Source organism: Bubalus kerabau, chromosome 15, assembly GCF_029407905.1.
Source record: "Bubalus kerabau isolate K-KA32 ecotype Philippines breed swamp buffalo chromosome 15, PCC_UOA_SB_1v2, whole genome shotgun sequence".
Lineage (NCBI taxonomy): Eukaryota > Metazoa > Chordata > Mammalia > Artiodactyla > Bovidae > Bubalus > Bubalus kerabau.
In genome coordinates, this window is record NC_073638.1 from 22,470,540 (window position 1) to 22,487,334 (window position 16,795).

At 36.0% G+C, this 16,795-nt stretch overlaps 1 protein-coding gene across 2 annotated transcripts in view; it reads left to right on the top strand.

Annotated features, from left to right (window-relative positions):
- BCO2 (beta-carotene oxygenase 2) overlaps positions 1-16,795 on the top strand; it is a 62,302-nt gene that overhangs the window by 42,696 nt on the left and 2,811 nt on the right. For both annotated transcript variants that reach the window (XM_055548015.1, XM_055548018.1), the window contains 3 exons: positions 795-962; positions 15,556-15,693; positions 16,282-16,464. In XM_055548015.1, the coding sequence (XP_055403990.1) occupies positions 795-962; positions 15,556-15,693; positions 16,282-16,464 (489 nt within the window). The remainder of the gene's footprint in view (positions 1-794; positions 963-15,555; positions 15,694-16,281; positions 16,465-16,795) is intronic.

Genomic DNA, 16,795 nt, shown 5'->3' on the forward strand with positions numbered 1-16,795 from the left:
TTTCATAAGGAGGGCTAGCTATTTATTAATTAATACAGTGAATTTTGCATATCAGAAAATTATAGGAAATGGTTTTATCCTGTAAATTATCTGATTCAATTACAAAATGACAATAAAAATGACATCTAGGAAATCCTCTTAGCATGTTAGCATGGATTTTTCTGTATAATAATATTTGCCAAAGAGAATACTGTTCATGCAGAGGTCTTCTGTAACTTTTGCAATTATATTTTATTAGTTGATTTTATGACATTTTGATATACAAGTATGATAATATCACCAAAGTCCAAAGCGTATTGGTTAAATATCTTTCTATAGACGCCTGATAAATAGCATTATTATATTTGTCTACTTTTTAACCCCTTAAAGAAATAGTATCCCAAATTTACTGTAGTCCCGCATATAATTTCATTACCAAAAAAATCCCATTTTAGTAATGAGAGCATTTTCCAGAGGATTAGTCACTTAATTTATCATAAACTTTTTAATAGAAGTATTTTCTATTTAACCATGTACTAAAGAGTTTAGGATTTATTTATTCTTCAAAATATTTCATGAGAACTTTGAAGTTAGTTAAATCAGTTGATTGGTCTATATCAAATAGCCTCAGTTTATTGATTAATATGAGATGAGATGATTTTAAATCAAAACAGATTTGCTTCTAAATTCCATATTCTGGTTTTTAAACCTACCAGGCCTATTACTTAAAGGGGGAGAAATCTTAATTTGAACTTTGTGGATCTGTACCCTAAAGGAAATAAAATATCTCTTTCTTATTGTCTGTGTTCCTGCAGCTTCTTCCAGGGATGTACTTCAGTAAACCTTTTATTACTTTTCACCAAATTAATGCCTTTGAGGACCAGGGCTGTATTGTCATTGATTTGTGCTGTCAAGATGATGGAAGAATTTTAGAAGTCTACCAACTACAGAATCTTAGGAAAACTGGGAAAGAGCTTGATCAGGTAGAATTCTCTGATTTGTCAAGAGTGGTCAAAATAATTTTGATCTAGCCAGGTTCTGGCTTTGGGCTTGGAATTTGCAGTTTCTCTTTGCCTCTTTGGCAAATAAAGAGGCAGAATGGTTTTAAATCATTGAAGACACAAGTTTGTAATTTATTTATTTAATACTTCAAAATAATTTGAAATATGTACTTAATGCTTAATAAATAAAAATTGTATTAAAGAAAACAAAGAAATATGTTTTGAAACACTTGTGATTAGTTCCTTATTACACTTGAGCACTAAACATACTTATATTTCTTAGAAGGGATAGTAAAATGGTAAGCAAAGCAAAACTATAATATTAATCCTTCGATAAAAGAAAATGTCTTAGTTCCTCAGCTTGAAGGGATTCATTTTTTCCTGATAATCAATCTAAGGCAGAATTTTTCCTTGGATTATGTAAAGAAAATTGTTTTCTGCTGTAGTTTTACTTTTAAATTTTTAAAAAACATTACTTTTAAGGTTTACTTACATTTACTTAGCTTACTTATGTTATTATACCTGTATGGTAGGTCTTGATATCTTGATATTTACAGTGTAAGTCCTTTGCTGCTAAGTCGCTTCAGTCGTGTCCGACTCTGTGCGACCCCATAGACAGCAGCCCACCAGGCTCCCCCGTCCCTGGGATTCTCCAGGCAAGCACATTGGAGTGGGTTGCCATTTCCTTCTCCAATGCATGAAAGTGAAAAGTGAAAGTGAAGTCGCTCAGTCGTGTCTGACTCTTAGTGACCCCATGGACTGCAGCTCCATCCATGGGATTTTCCAGGCAAGAATACTGGAGTGGGGTGCCATTGCCTTCTCCTTTAGCTCCTTTCTATTTAAGATTGCCTCAGTTTTTGTTGGCCTTTTGCATTTCCATAAGTTTTAGAATCAACTTACTAGTTTTTGTAAAAGCAAACAAGCAAACAAACAAAAAAAACCATGGTTGGGATCATATTGTATGATCTGTATAGATTAATTTGGACGTAACTGACATCTTTACAGTAATGAGAAATATTGAGTCTTCCAACTCATGAACAGGGAATATCTCTCCATTTATTTTAATCTTTTAAAATATCTTTTTAAAAAGTTACTTTTACATTAACAAAATTTATTCTTTTTATTTATTTGGCTGTGCTGGGTCTTCTGGGCTTTCTCTAATTGCAGTGAGCAGGGGCTACTCTTCATTGCGGGGCACTGGCTTCTCATTGCAGCGGCTTCTCTTGTTGCAGGGCATGGGTTCTGGGCGCATAGGCTTCGGTAGCTGTGCCTCATGGGCTCGGTAATTACGGCTCACAGGCCCTAGAGAGCGCAGGCTTTCATAGCTGTGGTGCACAGGCTCAGAATTTGTGATGTACTGACTTTAGTTGCGCCTCAGCATGTGGAATCTTCCTGGATCAGGGATTGAAACTGTATCCCCTGCAGTGGCAGGCAGATTCTTGCCCATGGTACCACCAGGAAAGTCCTGAATCTTTTAAAATTTCTTGAAGTAATGTTTATAGTTTTCAGTGTGAGGATATTACGTATCTTTAGTTAAAGTTATCATTAGGCAATTAGAATGTTTTGAAACTGTTGTAAATTTTATCTTTAAAACTTTCATTCTGTTTTTGACGATATGTAGAAATGAAGTTGATTTTGTATATTGATCTCATATTTAGAGATCTTGCTAAATTCACTTATTAGTTTGATCTGTAAATTACTTTGGATTTTCTATGTATACACTCATATTATCTGAAAATGATGAGAGTTTTATTTCTTTCTTTACAATTCTTATGCATCTTATTTTATTCTTCTTTTTTTTTACTGTACTAGCTAAGACTTCAATTTGAAAAGAAGTGCTGATAGCAGTAATTATTTTCCCACCTCATTTGGAAAATGTTTAATAAATCACCACTAAGTATGAAATTGCTGCAGGTATTTTTATAGATACCTTTATCAGATTGTCTTAATGGTACCTTTTGATAAACAGACATGGTCCAGTATATCAATAGTTTCCTTTATGAGTAATACATTGTGAATCCTGTTTTGGACATCTTCCTATGCCAAGGTCATAGAAATATTTTATGTTATCTTCTAGAAGAATTTTTAATTCTAAAATTAAGTATCTATATATATTTATATTCTGTTTCTGGACTTCATTTTTTAGCATATGATAATTAGCTATTTATTCCATTTTATTTCTCTCTCTCTCTCCTTTCCACCTTCTTTTGGTTGAAAGGCACGATAAGCTGTTACCAGCCTGGGCTCAGTGGCAAAATCAGTTTCTTTTACATATATCTATCCTTTTTCAAATCTTTTCCCATTTAGGGTTATTAAACAATATTGAGCAGAGCTCCCTATGCTATTTAGTAGGTCCTTGTTGGTTATCTATTTTAAATATGGTAGTCTGTATATGTCAACCTCAAACTCCCAGTTTATGCCCTCTACCATCTTTCCCCTTTGTAAACCGTGTATGCTAATTGCTTCAGTCACGTCTGACTCTGCAAACCCATGGACTATAGACCGCCAGGCTCCTCTGTCCATGAATACTGGAGTAGGTTGCCATGCCCTCCTCCAGGGGATCTTCTGGACCCAGGGATCAAACCTGCATCTCTTATGTCTCCTGCATTGACTGGCAGGTTCTTTACCACTAGTGCCACTTGGCAAGCCCCTCGTAAACCATAAGTTTGTTTTCTATGTCTGTAAGTCTGTTTTTGTTTTGTAAATAAGTTCATTTGTATCATATTTTTTAGATTCCATATATAAGTAGTATCTTGTGATATTTGCTTTATCTGATTTACTTCACTTAGCATGATCATCTCTATCCATGTTGCTGCAAATGGTATTATTTCTGTCTTTTTAATGGCTGAGTAATATTCCATTGCATATATGTTACACATCTTCTTTATCCATTCTTCTGTTGATGGACTTTTAGGTTGCTTCAATGTCTTGGCTGGGGCTTCTCTGGTGGCTCAGATGGTAAAGAATCTGCCTGCAGTGCAGGAGACCCAGGTTTGATCTCTGGATTGGCAATATCCCCTGGAGAAGGGAATGGCTACCCACTCCAGTATTCTTGCCTGGAGAATTCCTTTACAGAGGAGCCTGGCAGGCTACAGTCCATAGGATTGCAAAGAGTCAGACACAACTGAGTGACTAATGCTTTCACACTTCATGTCTCGGCTTTAATTTGTATTGTAAACAGTGCTGTAATGAACATTGGAATGCATGTATCCTTTTGGACTGTGTCCTTTTTTTTTTTTTTTTTCTTCTGGATATATTCCCAGGGATGGCAAGATCATATGGTAGCTCTATTTTTGTTTTTTTAAGGAACTGCCATACCATTCTTTATAGTGTCTATACCAATTTACATTCCCAGCAACAGTGTAGGAGGGTTCCCTTTTCTCCACACCTTGTCCAGAATTTCTTGTTTATAGTCTTTTTGATGATGGCCATTTAGAGTGGTATGAGGTGATATCTCATTGTAGTTTTAATTTGTATTTCTCTAATAATTAGTGATGTTGAGCATTGTTTCATGTGTCTCTTGGCTATCTGTATATATTCTTTTTTTATTTTTTAAGTTATGAAAATATGACAACACATTTACAAGAGATTTGGAAAATACCAAAGTTACAATATACTCTCACTATATATTACAATTATCTTTTTAAGTAGATAAATTAAGATTTTTAGTTGGAGTTTCAATATCAAACTCTCAAAAATTAATAGAATGACTAGAGAGAAAAGTGGGATGATATAGTAGACCTGAAAAGCAGTATAAACCAATTCAACATAACTAAGATTTTCACACAACAGTAGGTGACAAATTCTATTCAATTCTATTCTATTCAAGTACCCATAGACTATAAACCAGGAGACACCGGAGCATATCCAGGGACATAAAACAAGGTGCAAAAATTTTGTCGTCTAAAGTTACAGAAATCACATAGAATCTGTTCTCTTATCACTGTTATACTGGAAATCAATATCAAAAGATATTTGAAGATAACCCACATATTTCCAAGTGCAATGTGACATTTCCCAAGAGAGAACTTTGACTTAGTTATTGAAAGCCTCAATAAAATTAAAAGACTGAAAAAACACAGAGGGTGATTGCAGAGAAGAAGTATTTAAATGAGAAATTAATATCAAAATGAGAAATCAATATCAAAGATACTTTTAAAATGCCATGTATTTGGAAATTAAATGTATACTTTTAAATGATGGGTGTATCTAAGAAGTCATAACAAGAAAAATTAGAAAATATTTGTAACAGCATAAAAATGAAAAGAGAATTTATCAGAATTTGTTGCATGCAGCTGAAGCTGCTCAGTGCAATTAAATACAGTGTGGAGTCTTGAGTAAGGTATAAAAACAAACAATGGACACTAGCATAAAATTTTGTGAAATTTGAACAAGATTTGTACTTTAGTTATTAACTGTTGTTGTTGTTCAGTTGCTAAGTTGTGTCCAACTCTTTGTGATCCCATGGACTGCGGCATGCCAGGCTTCCCTTGTCCTTCACTATCTCCTGGAGTTTGCTCAAATCCATGTTGATTGAGTCGGTGTTGCTATCTAACCATCTCATCCCCTGCTCCCCTCTCCTTTTGCTTTCAATATTTCCCAGTATCAAGGTCTTTTCCAATGAGTTGGCTTTTCTCATCAGGTGGTCAAATTATTGGAGCTCAGCATCAGTCCTTCCAATGAATATTTAGGGTTGATTTCCTTTAGGATTGACTGGTTTGATCTCCTTGCAGTCCAAAGGACTCTCAAGAGTCTTCTCCAGTATCACAATTCAGAAACATCAGTTCTGTGCTCAGCCTTCTTTATGGTCCAACTCTCACATTTACATGACTACTGGAAAAATCATAGCTTTAACTATATGGACCTTTGTCAGCAAAGTGATATCTTTGCTTTTTTAATACACTGTCTAGATTTGTCATAGCTTTCCTTCCAAGGAGCAAGCTTTTTAAAGTTTCAGACTACAATCACCATCAGCAATGATTTTGGATCCCAAGAAAATAAAAGCTGTCACTGTTTGCACTTTTCCGCCTTCAATGTGCCTTGAAGTAATGCAATGATCTTAGTTCTTTGAAAGTTGAGTCCTAAGCCAGCTTTTTCACTCTCCTCTTTCACCCTCATCAAGAAGCTCTTTAGTTCCTCTTCACTTTCTGCTGTTAGAGTGGTATCATCTGCGTAACTGAGGTTGTTGATATTTCTCCTGGCAATCTTGATTCCAGCTTTTAATTCATTCAGTCTGATATTTTGCATGGTGTGCTCTGAATAAAGTTAAATAAACAGGGTGACAATATATAGCCCTGACATACTCCTTTCCCAATTTTGAACCAGTCCATTGTCCCATGTCCAGTTTTAGCTGTTACTTCTTGACCCACATACATATTTCTCAGGAGACAGGTAAGGTGATCTGGTATTCGCATCTCTTAAGAATTTTCCACAGTTTGTTGTGATCCATACAGTCAAAGGCTTCTGCATAGTTGATGAAGCAGAAGTAGATGTTTTCTGGAATTCCCTTGCTTTCTTTATGATCCAACAAACATTGGCAATTTGCTGTCTATCATATGTTAATCTCCTGTTTTTTTTTTTTTTACAACATAGTATCTCTTTATTTTCTCAGAATTGCATTTGAAGCTTCAAACCTTATTCAAAAGTTTTTAAATCACAAAGATAATAAGTTTTCTAGACTTTTAGCAGTAATACCAGATGCCAGAATGAATGGAACTATATCAAAGTATTGAACAAATATAAATGATAAATCTAGCATTCTATTCATACTTAGTCAAACAGGTGGAATCAAGATGTCATAAATTTTTTTAGCTAGACAAAAATTCATGTTTTCTAATATATATATATTATCTTATACATATATATATATATATATACACAAAACCTTTATAAATATGTGTATATATATGTATACAAAAGCTTTTTTTTAATATGTATACAAAAGCTTTTATACTACACTCAATAAAGGTTTGAAAAAGAACAACAAAAGGAGAGAGATGGAGAAGTAGGAAAACATAAACTAAATGAAATGGGAACACTGAATATGAAATAGAAAAATGAAACAGATAAACGTAAAAGATCATCATATAGTCCAGTTGGTTTTAAACATGGCTGCTCATTAGAATCATATCTGGAGCTTTGGAGAGATAAAAAACACCTGGGTATTTGTATTTTTCAGAAACTTCCAAGATTTTGCATCTGGATTTTAAAAAGTGGTTACAAGTTTTTCTATTAAATGGTAGTTTCAGTATTACAGAATCCTATTATTTTCTGTTGACCAATCATGATACAACGGTATTAAATGAATAATAGTTACATAATGGAAAAGATGTTATCAGGTTTCATAAACAATAGCCAGACCAAAAAAAAAACACATAATTATAATTGCAAGCCATAATGGAAATATGATTAACCAAACAATATAAACCTGCTAGAACTAATATCCCAAAAAGATGTCCTTTTCATTATAGGGGACTGGAATGGAAAAGTAGGAAGTCAAGAAACACCTGAGGAACAGGCAAATTTGGCCTTGGAGTACAGAATGAAGCAGGGCAAAGGCTAATAGAGTTCTGCCAAGAGAATGCACTTGTCATAGCAAACACCCTCTTCCAACAACACAGGAGAAGACTCTACACATGGACATCACAAGATGGTCAACACTGAAATCAGATTAATTATATCCTTTGTAGCCAAAGATGGAGAAGCTCTATACAGTCAGCAAAAATAAGACAGGGAGCTGACTGTGGCTCAGATCATGAACTCCTTATTGCCAAATTCAGACTTAAATTGAAGAAAGTGGGGAAAACCACTAGACCATTCAGGTATGACCTAAATCAAATCCCTTATGACTATACAGTGAAAGTGAGAAATAGATTTAAGGGACTAGATCTGATAGATAGGTTGCCTGATGAACTATGGACGGAGGTTCGTGACATTGTACAGGAGACAGGGAGCAAGACCATCCCCAAGAAAAAGAGATGCAAAAAAGCAAAATGGCTGTCTGAGGAGGCCTTAGAAATAACTGTGAAAAGAAGAGAAGTGAAAAGCAAAGGAGAAAAGGAAAGATATAAGCATCTGAATGCAGAGTTCCAAGAATAGCAAGGAGAGATAAGAAAGCCTTTCTTAGTGATCAATGCAAAGAAATAGAGGACAACAACAGAATGGGAAAGACTAGAGACCTCTTCAAGAAAATTAGAGATACCAAAGGAACACTTCATGCAAAGATGGGCTCAATAAAGGGCAGAAATAGTATGGACCTAACAGAAGCAGAAAATATTAAGAAGAGGTGGTAAAAATACACACAAGAACTGTACAAAAAAGACCTTCACGACCCAAATAATCATGAAGGTGTGATCACTCACACTCATCTAGAGCTGGACATCCTGGAATGTGAAGAAAGGTGGGCCTTAGAAAGCATCACTACAAACAAAGCTAGTGGAGGTGATGGAATTCCAGTTGAGCTATTTGAAATCCTAAAAGATGATGCTGTGAAAGTGCTGCAGTCAATATGTCAGCAAATTTGGAAAACTCAGCAGTGGCCACAGGACTGGAAAAGGACAGTTTTCATTCCAATCCCAAAGAAAGGCAATGCCAAAGAATGCTCAAACTACCACACAATTGCACTCATCTCACACGCTAGTAAAGTAATGCTCAAAATTCTCCAAGCCAGGCTTCAGCAATGTATGAACCATGAACTTCCAGATGTTCAAGCTAGTTTTAGAAAAGGCAGAGGAACCAGAGATTAAATTGCCAACATACGCTGGATCATGGAAAAAGCAAGAGAGTTCCAGAAAAACATCTATTTCTACTTTATTGACTATGCCAAAGCCTTTGACTGTGTGGATCACAAGAAACTGTGGAAAATTCTTCAAGAGATGGGAATACCAGACCACCTGACCTGCGTCTTGAGAAACCTGTATGCAGGTCAGGAAGCAACAGTTAGAACTGGACATGGAACAACAAACTGGTTCCAAATAGGAAAAGGAGTATGTCAAGGCTGTATATTGTCACCCTGCTTATTTAACTTATATGCAGAGTACATCATGAGAAACGCTGGGCTGGAGAAGCACAAGCTGGAATCAAGATTGCCAGGAGAAATATCAATCACCTCAGATATGCAGATGACACCACCCTTATGGCAGAAAGTGAAGAAGAACTCAAGAGCCTCTTGATGAAAGTGAAAGAGAGTGAAAAAGTTGGCTTAAAGCTCAATATTCAGAAAACGAAGGTCATGGCATCTGGTCCCATCACTTCATGGCAAATAGATGGGGAAACAGTGGAAACAGTGTCAGAATTTATTTTCCTGGGCTCCAAAATCACTGTGGATGGTGATTGCAGCCATGAAATTAAAAGACGCTTGCTCCTTGGAAGGAAAGTTATGACCAACCTAGACAGCATATTAAAATCAGAGACATTACTTTGCCAACAAAGGTCCATCTAGTCAAGGCTATTGTTTTTCCAGTAGTGATGTATGGATGTGAGAGTTGGACTATAAAGAAAGCTGAGTGCTGAAGAATGATGCTTTTGAACTGTGGTGTTGGAGAAGACTCTTGAGAGTCCCTTGGACTACAAGGAGATCCAACCAGTCCATCCTAAAGGAGATTAGTCCTGGGTATTCATTGGAAGGACTGATGTTGAAACTGAAACTCCAATACTTTGGCCACCTGATGCGAAGAGCTGACTCATTGGGAAAGACCCTGATGCTGGGAAAGATTGAGGGCAGGAGGAGAAGGGGAACGACAGAGGATGAGATGGTTGGATGGCATCACCGACACAATGGACATGGGTTTGGGTGGACTCTGGGAGTTGGTGATGCACAGGGAGGCCTGGCATGCTGCGGTTCATGGGGTCGCAAAGAGTCAGACATGACTGAGCGACTGAACTGAACTGAACTGAACAATATAAAATAATTACATAGAATTTGAGGGGTTAACTAGAGTGACGTGGTAAGTGGAAGCACACACATGCACACATTTTCATCTGCCCAGCCGGTTGGTGCCTGTAATCCATTTACATTTAAGGTAATTATTGATATATATGCTCCTATTACCAATTTCTAAATTGTTCTGAATTTATTTTTTGTAGGTCTTTTCCTTCTCTTATGTTTCCTGCCGAGAAAGTTCCTATAGCATTTCTTGTAAAGTTGGTTTGGTGGTGCTAAATTCTCTTAACTTTGGCTTGTCTGGAAACTTTTCATTTCTACATCAAATCTGAATGAGAGTCTTGTTGGGTAGAGTACCCTTGGTTGTAGGTTCTTCGCTTTCATCACTCTAGATATACCATGCCATCTCCTTCTGGCTTGTAGAGTTTCTTTCTACAAGCCAGATTTGAGAAATCAGTTGATAACCTGATGGGAGTGCCCTTGTGTTATTTGTCGTTCTTCCCTTGTTGCTTTTAACATTTTATCTTTGTCTTTAAGTTTTGTCAGTTCAATTACTGTGTGTCTCAGTGTATTCCTCCTGGGGGTTATCCTGCCTGGAACTCTCTGTACTTTCTGGACTTGGCTGACTATTTCCTTTCCCATATAAGGGAAGTTTTCAACTTTTATCTCCTCAAATATTTTCCTGAGTCCTTTCTCTCTCTCTTCTCTTTCTGGTACCCCTCTAATTCAAATGTTGGTGCATTTAATGTTGTCCTAGAGGTCTCTTAGGCTGTCTTCTTCTTCTTCTTTTTTTTTTCATTCTTTTCTCTATATTCTGTTTTGTGGCAGTGATTTCCACCATTCTGTCTTCCAGGTCACTTTTCTGTTCTTCTGTTTCAGTTATTCTGCTATTGATTTCTTCTAGTGTATTGTTCAAATCTGTTTGTTTGATCTTTAGTTCTTCTAGGTCTTTGGTAAACATTCCTTGCATCTTCTCTGTTCTTTTTTCACTAGCGTTATTCTGAATTCTTTTTCTGAAAGTTTGCCCATCTCCACTTCATTTAGTTGTTTCTCTGGGATTTTCTCTTGTCCGTTCATCTGGGACATAACCCTCTGCCTTTTCATTTTGATTAACTTTCTGTAATGTGGTTTTCATTCTAGCTGCTGTGGGATTTTGGTTCTTCTTGCTGCTTCTCTCTGCCCTCTGGTGTGAGGTGATATCTCATTGTAGTTTTGATTTGCATTTCTCTAATAATGAGCGATGTTGAGCATCTTTTCATGTGTTTATTCGCCATCTGTTTGCTTTTGAGAAATGCCTGTTTAGGTCTTTTGCCTATTTTTTGATTGAGTTATTTGTTTTTTTGGTATTGAGTTGCATGAACTGCTTGTATATTTTGGAGATTAACCCTTTGTTAGTTGTTTCATTTGCTATTATTTTTTCCCATTCTGAGGGTTGTCTTTTGACCTTGTGTATAGTTTTCTTTGCTGATTTAGCACAATATATTATATTGATAAATTAGTTCTTTTAATTCTTTCCAGACAATGGAGGGAGTCTGGAACACTTTAACTCCATTTATTATATTCCCGATTTATATGCTACTGTTCATTATATATTTTAATTCTCTCTTTATATTAACCCCTGTAAAGCATTATTATCAATATTGTTTTATGTAAACATAATTACCCATACTACCCATTTACCTACATAAGTACCTTCTCTTGCTCTTAATTCCTTCTTGCCTCTCTGAGTGTCCATGTGGTATCATTGTCTTTCTGACTGAAGAACATCTTTTACTATCTTCTTTAGTTCAGATATGCTGATATGGTGATGAACTCTCTATTTCTGTTTGTCAGAAAAATGTCTTTATTATACCTTCTTTCTTGAAAGATGTTTTCATTGGATAAAGAATCTAGGTTTTTATTTTCTTTCAACACTGTAAAGATATCATTTTATTGTCTTCTGATTTCTGTTGAGAAATCAGTTGTCAGTTAAAAGCTTTGCTCCTTTGAAGTTGATCCATTACCCCTCAAAGATTGTCTCTGATTTTCTGAAGTTAGTACTATGATATTTTTCAGTATGATTTCCTTTTGATTTATTTTTGTAAGGATTTTTGAATCTATGGTTTGATGTCTTTCATTAGCTTTGAAAAATTTCACCCATTATTTTTTTCAAATATTGCATCTAATAAATCTTTTCTCTCTTTTCTTTCTGGGACTAGAGTACACATATGATACCCTTTTCCACTCTAGCTATCTGTTGCTTGTGTTCTTTTTTAGTATCTTCCATCCTTTGCTCTAAGTCTCTTGCTTTGGCTATTTTCTTCTTATCTTACCATTCAAACTTTCTTTCTTCAGCTGTATGTATCCTGCTCTTAAATCTAGGCACTATGGTCTTAAACTCATTGCTTTTTTCAGTTCTAGAATTTTGATTACCTTCTCTTTTATAATTTGTGATTCTCTGCTATAACCCCAATTTAAAATAATTTCCTCCAATGTATTCAGAATAGTTAAAGTTTGATAACTCTATTATATGGATCCCCTGTGGTTCAGTTTCTATCATCTGTTGCTTATCTTTTTTTTTTATTTGAATTATACTTTGCTGTCTTCTTAAGTGCTAAGTTTTATTCTACACAGAATATTGTGTTTGAAAAATTTTAGGAGGAATATTTGGAGACTCTGTTGTCTTCCTTCAGAGAAGATTTTCATTTGTTTCTGGCATATGGCTAAGGTACATTATCAATTGCAGATATTCTTAATCTAATTATAAAGATTGAGATAATTTGAAACATGACACAGTTGCTGCAAGAGCTGGACTGTTTTTGTTTATTCTTACCCCTAGGGTACAGCTTAAAGGGTCCTGACCAAAAGAGCTAGAGGTTTATCAAGACATTCCCTTCTTGAAGACTTTGAACTACAACTTTTGTCCCTTTAGCTTTTCAAAACTATCAAAATCTCTTCTCATTAGGGTCAAGTGATGAGGGAGTTGATGTGGCAATATCTTATAAAAGCATAACATGAAGGATCCTGGTAGTGATAGAACTGTTCTGTATCTTGAGTGTGGTGGTGATCATATAAGTTTACATATGATAAAATTTACACACACACACAAAACACACATAAATGAATGCATGTTAAATGGATAAAATCTGAATAATGTTGGTGGATTATATCCATGTAAGTTTCCTGGTTGTGATATTGTAGTGTAGTTATGTAAGAGATCGTTGTTGAGACCTCATGAATGATATGTGAGAGCTCTCTTCATTGTTTCTTTTTTGTGTGGTAAAATATACATTACACAAAATTTACCATTTGACAATTTTATGTGTATAATTCAGTGACATTAAATATAGTGACAATGTTGTGCAACCAGCACTGCTTTTCATTTTCAGAACTTTTTCTGGATCCTAGATAGAGGCTCTGGACCCATTAAAGAACAGCTTCCTATAACCTCCCTCTCCCAAGGTTGTGGTAGCCTTTATCCTACTTTCTGTTTCTATAAATTTGCCTATTTTATGTACCTCATGTAAATGGAATCATACAATATTTCTTCTTCTGTGTCTGGCTTACTTAATGTATCATAATCTTTTCATGGGTCACTCATGCTGTAGCATGTATCAGAATCTCATTCCTTTAAAAGATTTAATAATATTCCTTGTATGTATATACTCATTTTGTTTATTCATCTGTTCAGGGACATGTGGGTTGTTTTCAGCTTTTGGCTATTATGAATAATGCTGTTATGAACATTGGTGTACAAGTATCTGTGTGAGTCCTTGTTTTCAATTCTTTTTGGCATATTCCTAGAAGGGAATTGCTGGATCATATGATAATTCTATATCTAACTGTTTGAGGAACTGCCAAATTGTTTTTAACAGCAAATGCACCATTTTCCATTCCCACCAGCAATGTACAAAGGTTCCACTTTCTTTACATTCTCAAACCACAAACACTGGTGGTTTCTGTTTTTTTTTTTTTTTTGCCTTGATAATAACCATCCTAATGAGTGTGAAGTATTATCTCATTGTCATTTTGATTTGCATTTCCCAATGACTAATAATGTTCAGCATCTTTTCCTATATTTATTCACCATTTGTATATCTTGGTGAAATGTCTAAGTGAAATGTCTTTTTCCCATTTTAAAATCAATTGTTTTTCTGTATTGTTTCTTACAGCTGCATATGGGTCTGCAATAATCTCAAAATGAAAAACTTTAATAAAATATTTCTTTCTTCTTAGCCTTTCAACTGCCTCTTCTTAAAAGTAGCTGATGTCCTTAGTGGAAATTTGCCCCCAATATGTAGTTTCTATCTGTGGGTTTCCTTTTCTTTCCAAATCTATGCTCTATTGTTCTTTGTTGGCTTTTTAGCTCACCAGTGCCTTCAAACAGCTGTTTTAAACATTTTGTCCAGCTTTTCTATCTGTTATCAATGAAATGGTTGATCCATGCTGCCTAACTCACCACTATTGGAACTCTCTTTTTGTTCACCTTTGATTTTGCAAAAGACCAAACATGTTTAAATAAATTTAAAAGTAAATTTTTAAAGGCTAATTCTTTTTAAAAATTATTTATTTATTTGGCTGCACTAGGTCTTAGTTGTGGCCTGTGGGATCTTTGATCTTCGTTGTAGCATGCGTGATCTTTCGTTGTGACATGTGAACGCTTAGTGCGGCATGTGGGCTGTAGTTCCCTGACCAGGGATCAAATCTGGAACTCTTGCTTTGGGAGCGTGGATTATTAGCCACTGGACCACCAGGGGAGTCCTCAAAGCTAATTCTTTATGAAGCTTAAAAACAACACTAAATCTTTGCTTAGTAGGAGTATTGAAAACATTCTTGCATGTTATGGAGATAATATGGACTAGGTATACAGGATAAAATGATACAGTTTATTCCCCATCTTAGAGTATTTCCAGAGAGGAAGATGTGCTTAAAACATTCTTACTGTCAGAAAAGACACTTATTTTATTAGGGTCTCCTGCTTAAACATCATCTCTGCAGAGCAGCTGTGTTGAGGGCCCCCCAAAACTGTTCTTTGTTTTGATGATTCACTAGGAGGGCTCATAGGTCCCAGAAAAATCAACAGAAAGGAAAGATATATGGGATGAAGTTTAGAGGAAACCAGGGGCATGCTTCCAAGAGCCCTCTCCTAGGACTTGCCTAATTGCTCCAGCAACTGATTGTGACATGTGTGAAATGCTGCCTGCCAGGGAAGACCACCCAAGCTGGTTGCCCAGAGTGTTTGTTGGGGATCAGCACATAAGCATATAGCCTCTACATGAGTAATTTCAAGCACGGAAGTTCCAGAGCCCCATAGAGAAAGACCAAACCTGAGGAAGGAAGCACCCATTTTACTCTCTAGTCCCTCACCCTTCAGTGTGTTTCTTAATGGCACTTATCACTATCTGACTTGAGCTGTATAATCATTATTTATTTGATACTACTTAAGTAACATATATTTTATTTCTTATCTATTACCATTCTTCCTCCACTAGAATATAAGGCCAGAAACTGTTTTGTATTCCTAATGTCTAAAACAATGCTTGGTCTAGAGAAGGTACTCAACTAATATTTGATGAGTAAATGAATGAATGAAAATGGTTGTTTATGCAGTTACTTAGAAATGCCAATAATGTTGACTGGATCTCAATTATTGGGGTGTGCTGTTATTCTATGCATGACAGTTTTCTCATCTGTTTACTTCTCTCTCCTAAACAGGTCTATAATTCATCAGCCAGATTTTCCCCTCGAAGGTTTGTTTTGCCCTTACATGGCAATTTGAATGCCCCTGAGGGAGAGAACCTCAGCCCGTTGACCTATTCTTCAGCCAGTGCTGTGAAACAGGCTGATGGAAAGGTATGCTATGAATGGATATTAGCCTAAGACTTTGACCCTCAGCAGTGTTTATTTATTCACTAGTAAAGTAGTGTGGCTATGTAGTGTGGCTGTTCTCCACAATGTTTGGTGCCTAGTAAGTTTCATAACATTCAGCTGAGCAGGGTAGGATCATGGAGCATGGCTTGCAGAAGAGTTGCAGAATTCTAGGTGGGAGTGAGCTCTGTGTTTACCTATCCCTTTTGTGTTTTGAAAGAGGTTTATACAGCTTTCAAATTGTTGTGCCCTCTCTAAGTATTTAAGATTGGCGCTGACCATCCCCACATTTTAGATGGTTTGTGCTTACATATCACTATATAGCTATCAGTGTCTCAGCTCTAGTAAAATAAAAGCCCATGTCCACCTCCTATGCCATTTGACAACTTAGTCACAAAACCCAATAATCTTTTATGTGTTCTTACGTATGATGAAAAGAGAAACAATATTTTTAAAAATGATGTAGAACCTCAGTTCTCAAGCCCTGTAACAAACTTTTATATGGTATTAGCCCCCACACTGACCTGAAGAAAGTAAGAATTAAGCAATCAGTTCTTTTGTGCCCTCTTTTAGATTTGGTGCTCTTATGAAAATCTATATCCTGAGGACCTAAAAGAGGAAGGAGGTATTGAATTTCCCCAGATCAACTATGGCCAATTCAGTGGCAAAAAGTATCAGTTCTTCTATGGCTGTGGCTTCCGGCATTTGGTGGGTGATTCTCTGATCAAGGTTGACGTGGTGAACAAGACGCGGAGGGTAATGAAATTCCGTTTCCTTTTCTGAACTCTTTAAAGACCTGTTCTGCCCTTTGAATTAATTACTGTTTTGTTTACGGTAGATCTTGAGATTTTAAAATAGATAAGCAGCTACTTACTTAAAAAAAAAAGACTTTTTATTTTATATTGGAATATAGCCCATTAACAATGTTGTGATAGTTTCAGGAGGACAGCAAGGGGACTCAGCCATACATGTACTTGTATCCATCCTCTCTCAAGTTCCCCTCCCGTCCAGCCTACCACCTAACATTGAGCAGAGTTTCTTGTAGTAACATTAGGACCTTGTTGGTTGTCCATTTTAATTATAGCAG